Genomic DNA, 10620 nt, shown 5'->3' with positions numbered 1-10620 from the left:
GACTGGGAGTATACACTAGACCACTGGCTTCTGATGGTTTTTGTATGACAACTGAAAAACTGGGTATCGCACATTTAACAACTGGACCAGATGGTGACGAGTTTACACTACATGATTGCGTCCAGAATCTGCTCAAACATATCAAACATGTTTGATATGCTCCGACTCGCTCCGACTCAGATCGGGAGAAGTCTGTTCTCATCATACACTTGCCGATTTAAATTTGTACCCCTCATACACTTACAAATTTTTGTGCCAAATTGCCACTACAACTAGTGCAGACTGCTGCCAACTAGGACAGACTCGGCAGGATTGTGAATCGTGTATAAAATTGGGCATAATATCTTGTAGTGTATCCTCAGCTTAAGAGCATAATCTAGTGCTGAAGGCAAAGTGCAAGAATAGCAATCTAAAATACAATAGGTGCTTAAGAGGGAGGATCGTTGTAGTACTTCTTGAAGAGATGAGTTTTGAGCCCTTAGACGAAAGATGGGCAGCGACTCTGCTGTCCTGACGTCAGTGGGCAGTTCGTTCCAACGCTGCATCTTATGATGAAGTGTGTCACGCACCCTTAGTGGGGTCTTAACCCCCCCCCCCACCTCTTCCCCCCCATTCCTCTCCGTGACATCTTCTCCACGATTGTCCCCTGAAATATTAAACAGTGAGCGTGACTCACTAACCTTCTTATCCCCATATCAACTTCGACGGTACTCAGGGACAGACAGACTGACCGCGCCTGACCGCTCCAGGGCTCTTCAGCTGCTGGGGAACATCCCTGTTCATTTCTCAAAGCCGAGCGAGGATCTCGCCTGAATAAATGGTAAATGGACTGCACTTATATAGCGCTTTTCCACCTTAGCACTCAAAGAGCTTTACAATGGCCTCTCATTCACCCATTCACACACACATTCACACACCAATGGCGGTAGCTGCCATGCAAGGTTCTAGCCTGCTCACTGGGAGCAATTTGGAGTTAGGTGTCTTGCTCAAGGACACTTCGACATGTGGACAGTCGGAGCAGGGATTCGAACCGCTGACCCTTCGATCATTGAACGACCCGCTCTACCAACCGAAGCAATTAATGTATGTGCACACTGTCCTTTTTAAACTCAATAAACGAAACTAAACTAAACCAACTGAGATACAGCCGCCCCTCAATGAAGGAAGCCCGTCTCGAGGACCAACTCTACTCAGAGCGCTGTGAGCGTTTAGTAGATGTGGATATTTTGCTCAGCTTAACAGGGGCTGTTAACGGTGTTGACGGCGTAACGTGAGAGTAATAAGAGTGTGAAGTTAACACAGCGACAGGCTGCCTATATATAGTCTATAGGCTCCAGTCAGGCCCAGTCCCAGGCCCAGGGCCCAGGCGGCGTGTTGAGGCTCGTCTGCCCGCGGCCATGGCTGCAGTTTGGGAAGTGTTTGTGTATGGGGGGGGGTTTAGCAAATGTGCGCTTTTTAACGGATAGCTGCTTCACCTCTTCTCTTTATTATTGAGACCTTGGGGGAACAAAATGCTTTGTTTAACATCTCCTTCTATCCCTTCCTCCCTCTCTCTCTCCCTCCCTCCCTCTCTCTCTTCCTCTCTCTCTCTCTCCCTCCCTCCCTCTCTCTCCTTCCCTTTCTCCCTCCCTCTCTCTCTCTCTCTCCCCTCCCTCCCTTTCTCTCTCTCTCTCTATCAATTCAATTCAATGAGGCTTTATTCATTATCTCTCTCTCCCTCTCTCTCTCTCTCTCTCCCTCTCTCTCCCTCGCTCTCTCTCTCTCTCTCTCTCCCTCGCTCTCTCTCTCTCTCTGGTCAGATCTCAGTGACCAGCTGTTGGAGGTGGTGGGTCTGGAGGGGGCCATAGAGATGGGTCAGATCTACACGGGCCTGAAGAGTGCTGGTCGCAGGCTGGCCCAGTGTGCTAATGTTACTATCAGGTAAAACAGACACACACACACACACATACACACACACACATACACACACGCAGACACACTTACACACACGCACACACACATACACATACACACACGCACACACACATACACATACACATACACACACACGCACAAACACACACGTACACACACATACACACACACACGCACACACACATACACACACACATACACACACAAGCATTGTCTTGAAGGTACCAGCACGCTCTTTCCTGCTGTGGTCGTCGTCCTATTAATCACGACCTTTGACCTGGAGACACACTACGTCACTGTAGGCCAGAGAGCCTGGTAAACATGGAGTGATGGAATTACTGGACAGGTCACCTGGGTGCTCCCAGGCCGCTTGGGTGTAGGCCACCATCCGCTCCACACAGAGAGCAGCCAGATAGCTCACATGTTTATGCTCCAGTCAAGCTCAGTTCATTAAACATTCACAGTCGGCCAGTTACTGTAGTGAGAAGTGGGGACCATACCAGGCCTGTAGCCAGCCTTGTGGAGGGGGGGGGGGTTCGTTTTTTCCAAAAGTGGACCGTATCGTTACGATTTGTTGACGGGGGGGGGGGGCGGACCTTTTGTCTTAAATTCTGGACCTTTGGTCTTAAATTCTGGACCTTTGGTCGTGAGGGGGGATTGGTTCGATCCACCCGACCCCCCCCCCCCCCCTGGCGACAGGCCTGCATACACACTGTGTTCTCTCACCTGTCCAGCAGACTGACCTTGCTGTTTTCCTACACTAGAATTAGAAGTGCATTCACCACACTCATTCTCCCATACACTGTTTCCCGAGCTGGAGAGGCACGCATGAAAGGCCTAAACTAACTTTGGGGAGTGACTGGGGGGCTGTGCGCGCGCGTGTGTGTGTGTGTGTGTGTGTGTGTACAGTAGGTCTGGGAGTTTAGAGAGGTTGAGAGAGAGAGAGAGAGAGAGAGAGAGAGAGTGTGTGTGTTCAGTGGGTCTGTGAGTTTAGCGAGTGCGCGTGTGTGTGCGTATGTGTGTACGTGTGTGCGTGCATGTGTGTGTGTGTGTGTGTGTGAGTTTAGAGAGAGTGAGCTCGTCTGGGATCCGGGACTCGTGGGAACAAAGGGCGCAGTGTTTGACCCTGTCCCTGGACGCTGTGAACAGGCCTGCCGTGCCTCTGAGGTGTGTGTGATCTGACCCCCTGCCCCTCCCCTCCCAGGACGTCCAGACTGCTCCCCATGCAGATCGACGGGGAGCCCTGGATGCAGCCTCCCTGCACGGTGAGACCACTGTACTCTACATTACATTATTACATTAAGTAATTTAGCAGACGCTTTCATCCAAAGCAACTTAAAATAATTGCATTTAACTTAAGTAGTCGGTGTGCTACTACTCACCAGAGCTCACAACAGCTTTCTAAACACGTGACTAAGAGCACGATCTAGTGCAAAAGCCAAAGTGCAAGAGTAGCAAAATTTAAATACAATAGGTGCATAAGAGGGAGGATCGTTGTAGTACTTCTTGACGAGGTGAGTTTTGAGCCTGCGGCGAAAGATGGGCAGCGACTCTGCTGTCTTGACGTCAGTGGGCAGTTCATTCAACCACTGCGGGGCCAGGACAGAGAAGAGCCTTGACCGCGTTGATCGACCGCAGGGGCCTTGACACGCCTACTGTAGTGTACACTGCTGCCGTATACCGTAGTTATGTTGTTTCAGTTGAGGTCGAAGTGACGTTTACCACCATCACCCTTTCTCCAAGAGATCATAATAAAATAAATTCACAGCAGTCTGTGGGTGTTTGAGCACTGTGGAGCAAATGCCTCCGTCTAGCTACTTTGGGCTATGTTTACACATACGTGCTTCTCATGCCAATGAAGCCTATTGAATTGAACCTATTCTACACCTTCACCCACACTATCTCCTCATCCTCCTTCATCCCTCCTTCATCCCTCCTCCTCTACCTCCTCGCTCCTCCTCACTCCTCCGTCCGTGACTGCGAAAGCTGGGTTACTTGAGGCATGGTTATGTCACCCGAACTACTGACTGGATAGAGAAGGAAATGCACATCGATCTCCATTATAGCAACAACAAGATGCCCTCCACTCTATCTACCATCAACAAGATGCCCTCCACCCGATCTACCATCAACAAGATTCCCTCCACTCTATCTACCATCAACAAGATGCCCTCCACTCTATCAACAAGATGCCCTCCACTCTATCTACCATCAACAAGATGCCCTCCACTCTATCAACAAGATGCCCTCCACTCTATCAACAAGATTCCCTCCACTCTATCTACCATCAACAAGATGCCCTCCACTCTATCAACAAGATGCCCTCCACCCGATCTACCATCAACAAGATGCCCTCCACTCTATCAACAAGATTCCCTCCTCTTTATCTACCAGTCAACAAGATGCCCTCCACTCTATCTACCAGTCAACAAGATGCCCTCCACTCTATCTACCAGTCAACAAGATGCCCTCCACTCTATCTACCAGTCAACAAGATGCTCTCCTCTCTATCTATCAGTCAAAAAGATGCCCTCCTCTCTATCTACCAGTCAACAAGATGCCCTCCTCTCTATCTACCAGTCAACAAGATGCCCTCCACTCTATCTATCAGTCAACAAGATGCCCTCCTCTCTATCTACCAGTCAACAAGATGCCCTCCACTCTATCTACCAGTCAACAAGATGCCCTCCACTCTATCTACCAGTCAACAAGATGCCCTCCTCTCTATCTACCAGTCAACAAGATGCCCTCCTCTCTATCTACCAGTCAACAAGATGCCCTCCACTCTATCTACCAGTCAACAAGATGCCCTCCTATCTATCTTCCAGTCAACAAGATGCCCTCCTCTCTATCTGCCAGTCAACAAGATGCCCTCCACTCTATCTATCAGTCAACAAGATGCCCTCCTCTCTATCTACCAGTCAACAAGATGCCCTCCACTCTATCTACCAGTCAACAAGATGCCCTCCTATCTATCTTCCAGTCAACAAGATGCCCTCCTCTCTATCTACCAGTCAACAAGATGCCCTCCTATCTATCTTCCAGTCAACAAGATGCCCTCCTCTCTATCTACCAGTCAACAAGATGCCCTCCACTCTATCTATCAGTCAACAAGATGCCCTCCTCTCTATCTTCCAGTCAACAAGATGCCCTCCACTCTATCTACCAGTCAACAAGATGCCCTCCACTCTATCTACCAGTCAACAAGATGCCCTCCACTCTATCTACCAGTCAACAAGATGCCCTCCACTCTATCTACCAGTCAACAAGATGCCCTCCACTCTATCTACCAGTCAACAAGATGCCCTCCACTCTATCTACCAGTCAACAAGATGCCCTCCTCTCTATCTACCAGTCAACAAGATGCCCTCCACTCTATCTACCATCAACAAGATGCCCTCCTCTATATCTACCAGTCAGATTTAGCGCTGCAGCAAAGGCTCTTGCGAAGGTGTGAGTCACATAGTTAGTTATTTTGATTTCAAGGACAGATTTGCTTTTGAGAGCAGCAATCTGTTGGGCAGTAGCATAGCACTCAGATTTCATCAGCAGGAAATGATGGTGTACGGAACCGTGTGTGTGTGTGTGTGTGTGTGTGTGTGTGTGTGTTTGACAAACGAGCGAGGCAAATCTCATTCAAAATATGTGTCATCATAAATCACACACAGTGGGCGTGTGATCTCCCATCTTCCCCCTGTATTCAACCACATAACCACAACAACCAACAGTCCTACCCTCTTAGATGCTTTGTTAAAGCACTGGATATATACTGTAAGCGTATCGTCAATCAATCCATCAATCAATCAATCAATCAATCAATCAATCAATCAATCAATCAATCAATCAATCAATCAATCAATCAATCAATCAATCAATCAATCAATCAATCAATCAATCAACCAATCAATCAATCAATCAATCAATCAATCAATCAAACAATCAATCAATCTCTGTATTGTCCCGTAATTTACTTTTGTTATGCAGCATTATCATGTGTGTCGTCCTGTCTTTCCCTTGCAGGTCAGGATCACTCACAAGAACCAGTCGCCCATGTTGCTGGGACCCCCTCAGAAGACCCCTTTCTTCTTCTTCAAGAAACGCAACAGGAGTCGGGACTAGGAGGAAAAAACACCAAACCATCCCCCCTTCACGCACTGAGGAACACACACCTACCCACACAAACATGCAGTACAGACACACGCACACACACAGACAACCACCACTTCTGTGTCTACCAAATGACTGTTGCTCTGAGAGAGGCATGGGTGGAAGAGAGGTTTCTATATATGAGACTATACTGAGTGAAGGAAAGATGTCATGATGAACATGTTGAGTCGATATCCCACAGAAAATTCACTCTACCTTTGGCCTATAGCATCGCCCTAAAAGGAACTGCCTCAGTGTACAGACCACTTCCTGTGTATCTACCATCTATTTTCCTTGAAACGTGGCCCCATCCGCTGGCCGAACTTCTCAGTCGATCCTGGTTCTGGACCCAGCCATCTCCACAGTCCTGCCCCTGCTCCCCGATCTGCCCCACACCCGGAACTAGGTTCCCAGCCCCAGAACCCTTGGTCCAGTCTCAGGTCCAGACACGGTATCAGTACCAGAACCCCAAACCCTGGCCCAGTCTCAGGTCCAACCCAAAGCTCCAGGCCCCACACATCACTATCACACCGGAGCAGGATGGAGAGACAGAAAGAAAGAGGAGCAAGAAAAGAAAAAAAGCGAGCTAAAACGCCTGAAGGAGGAGAAGAAAGAGGGCAGAAGACAGAGAGGAGGAGAGATCATAGAACCCTGTAGCGTGGCGGCGGCACGTTTCATCCACAGGACCAAAGAGTGGGTTCTACCTCTTTGAGGAACCGTATGAATATTGGATGAGCGGAGCGTGTAAGAACACTCACTCCAGTGGCTCCCCACAGCACCACAACCCCAGGCTGTTGGGAAGATGCAACGGACAACTCATCCATTATTAACCTGTGTGTTTATGGATGAGGGTTATAGGATACAGCAGTAGAGAGCCGGTGTGGGGGGAGGGGGGGGGGGGGGGTAGGGATTTTAATCCCTAGCATCTTTAGCCCACAAACATCCTTCCTGAGCTGTTAGATTCAGCGGCTACTCTACCGTCAGGCCTCAGGGAAGCCAGGGCCAAGCCAACACCATGTCAGGGAGGTTAGCATCCTCATTGCTAGCTTTAGTAGGCCGCTATAGAGGCCGATCTCCATCTTTCCGTATCAGAGATGAGTGTCGCCGGACCAAGTGCACAGGAGGGGATGGGTGTGTGGGGGTGGGGGTGGTCGGGGGGGGAGGGGTGGAAGGGAGGGTCATGACTGGGGATCGTCTGCCGTGGAGATTCAAGAGTTTGGATTTTCAGAGAGGAACCTTTAAGAAAAACCGATGCAGGAGTGAATGTCCCCCAGACCTGGCGTTTGCTAGAGCGCATGGAAAGTCCTGATCCACGAAGCCCAGTAGGACAACCAGGTTGAATAAACAGCTCCCAGCAGTTCAGCGCCACATGCTCCCCGAGGACTCTTATAGACGGACAGGGATTGAAATGGATCCCCAGTCAGCTTCCAGAGGCTGATTTGCCCCCTTCTCACGCAGACGGGAGCCTAAATTTATCCTGCCCTGTCAGGGGGATCTATGCTGTGAAACATTAGTCCTACGGTAATCACGGTGTCTAAATATCAACTCGCAATGTCAAGTCTGCCATGGAGACGGGGAGGACCTGCTTTGGGCCTTCATAAAAACTCTGTGAGAGCTATTCAACTGATGCTGTTGATATTCACCTTTGAAGCAAGTCGAAGATATGCAGTTTTCAGTTACCATGTTGGGAATAAAAACAAAATGGCAACCACTGCAGGGGTGAAGATTTAAACGACTGAGTGACAGGAAGCTTAGCATGGTGTCTTATCAACTTATATGATGTATAATGGAAATATTATCGTCCCATGAAGAATTGCCTACTATATACAGTATATGTGCAAACACGGTATTTGTATATTTCTGGAATAGGCGTAGTGCACATACAGCTGAATGTGTTTTTAATACTACTACAGTATACTACTATATTGTAGAGATGTTAGACATAGCTTAGAGTCCAGATCAGTGTTCATCCGTCACCGGTCATGTAAGTGACTCAGACCATGGCTGGTACATAACCAGAGACAATTTTTTCTCAGAACATTCATATCAAAACCCCAGAACCCTCTCCACATCAAGTTTTGTCCCACATAATGTGCTACAAAATCATGTTTGCGGCACGTGATCTAATTAGATAAGGGTTTGTTTTTCCGGGGTTTTAAAAAAACTAAAGGATTTTACCAGCAGAACATAATTGGGGTTTCGGTTGGAGCATTTCCATCTGGATTGAATGTTTTGAGAGAATCTAACCCTGGCGTGCCCTGACCAGCCCCCCTCACCTGAGGGTGTGAAGGAGGTTTTTCAAGGAGCGCGGCGTTCCAACGGCGCCCTGAGCTCTGCTTGAGGTCGAGGCTGTGATGTCATCGCCCCGGTTCCCTTTAAAACTACGCTGAGGTGTAGCTCGCACCCGGGCCACACGGAGACAGAGGAAATGTCCAATGACCACAGGGTCTGGCTGGGGTACACACACAGAAAACAAAAGGTGCTTACTAGAGCCATTAGGTTCTTGTAGGTTCATGTACTGTGGGTTATTTGATATGGTAACTCTCTGACTATCCCTTATAAAAACCCATTTTGTTTCCAGGTAGAACTATTTCATCAAGCAAAGTTTCCAGATATCCACCAGTATTTACCAATAATAATAATGAATGTAGGGTACAGCTGTTTAGCTTTTCAGGCAAATAATAATAATAATAATAATAATAATAATAATAATAATAATTTGGGAACAGACACAAAAGTGCAAACCCCACATGCAAAGGAAGCTAAATCAAATGTACTGTACGCCCAAAAGTATGGCAAATATCCAAAATACATAATTTGACCCAGATCTGGTACAGATGCCCCTAGATACAGCGTTCTCCATTCAGATTTGTGTTTCCCCTCTAATAGTAAATGTATGCATCTGCAGAGAGAACACTGAGCCCAGATCAGTTTGGACGTGGCCTCCACAGTCATACCATGAGGTCATTGGACACCGGCGGGATTTGAGCGGTCTTGCGTGGGGCCCGGAGCAAGAGACTCACCGAATAATAAGAGTGCATGTTTACAGTGACTTTTCATTTATGGGAAGGATGATTTTAAACAGTTAACGTGTACATAGATATCTGTTTATATATTTTATCTGAAGCTAACACCACCGCATGCCTGGTGGATGAGAAGAGATGGAGAATGGCGGCCCGGGGGGGAAGAGAGACCACACTGATTGTTGCAAATGTCTCCCTTCAACCCTTACTTGTGACCTCAACAGTCATATTGCTTAACCCTAACCCACCCTTTGCTTCAATTTCCATTACCATGAATATTTATTTAGCTGTGTTTCCCTTCCGGTGGCGTGTCGATAACACTGTGCAAGAGCAGCAATGGCCGCCTGTCTTGGTAGTGACGAACAGAAGCAATTCCCAGGATAAATGTCGGTGTTTTGAATCTCCCAGTGATTCATCAGGAGACTGCCACCACACCCACACAGAACAATGTCCAACTCAGCCCTGAATATCCATGTCACCGGTCACCACACATCTGTCCTTTAGGAGGATCAATAGCCTTAACTGACAAATGGAACCACTCTCTCCTGCTTGTCGTCCCACGGGGAAATGCAGGACTCTTGCAATACAAGTCACTGGAAACAAGGAAATGGACTAAACCAATCTGAAACCGCAGGACAAGAACAAAGACACAAATTATCACCCTGTTTCTGTGTTGCACTGACCCACTGCCATCACCAAACTTTGGTGGAAACCATTATCGCCCAGAGGGGGGTGTCTTTTCGCCTGCTTGTAAAAGGATTTGGTTTATCCCTAGAGGTCAACACATCTGTAGAATGTGACCTCAGATCACCACAGACAGGTTAAGACACAGTACCGGTCATTCATTACCTTGTAGTCAGTCCAGTCTCTTGTGTGGCAGGGGTTTTCCACGTACGCCATGACCACCAGTATAGCGGACTGTCCATGTCTGTGCTTGTGTACATGATAAGATGTGATGTGACTTGTTGAGACCACACTGCCTCTGAAGTGACCCTAGAGTACCGAAGTCATACCCGTCCCGTCAGAGTCTAGAGGCCTGGGAACCTTTAACTGAGCAATAGCACTTTTCACAGCTTCAAGTAGAAATACAAATGTTACAGTCTTGATACTGGGTGTCATTCCTTGTGATACCAAGCTACCACAGAGGCACTTGTCACACAGTCATTGCCATAATGTCGGCAATACAAGCAGACACAAAATTTACGAAATTGAAGCCTTGGATAAATATCCACAGGTTACAGTGACTAGCTTACGATTTGCCCCCAGGATTGCAGTTCGTTTTGAGACTTCCTTCCTTCCTGGTGAAAGGAGCCTGGCTTCAGCGCTCTATACAACGAGCAGTGGACTTGGTAGCCGTGGCATCAACCGGTCATAGTGACGCAGGCCAGATAAACATTCAGTTAGATTTTACACTCAACTTATCCCTGCTCTTCCACTGTCCTCTCCCTGAGAATTAACACAACCACACACAAGAGATGGTTGCGCATTCCTCTTCTCCAAGTCAGATGTAATCGTTGCCCTCTCTCGTCACTGTTCC

At 47.9% G+C, this 10620-nt stretch overlaps 1 protein-coding gene across 1 annotated transcript in view; it reads left to right on the top strand.

Moving 5' to 3' along the window:
* dgkg (diacylglycerol kinase, gamma) overlaps positions 1-6033 on the top strand; it is a gene marked incomplete at both ends in the record, with an annotated part of 96729 nt that extends 90696 nt beyond the window's left edge. Inside the window, 3 exons of the mRNA XM_084451487.1 lie at positions 1800-1920; positions 3119-3179; positions 5935-6033. Of these exons, the coding sequence (XP_084307613.1) occupies positions 1800-1920; positions 3119-3179; positions 5935-6033 (281 nt within the window). The remainder of the gene's footprint in view (positions 1-1799; positions 1921-3118; positions 3180-5934) is intronic.
* Between the last annotated feature and the right edge of the window lie 4587 nt (positions 6034-10620).

The sequence above is a fragment of the Borostomias antarcticus genome (assembly GCF_949987555.1).
Source record: "Borostomias antarcticus genome assembly, chromosome: 17".
Classification (NCBI taxonomy): Eukaryota; Metazoa; Chordata; class Actinopteri; order Stomiiformes; family Stomiidae; genus Borostomias; species Borostomias antarcticus.
This window is presented reverse-complemented; position numbering and strand designations above follow the sequence as displayed.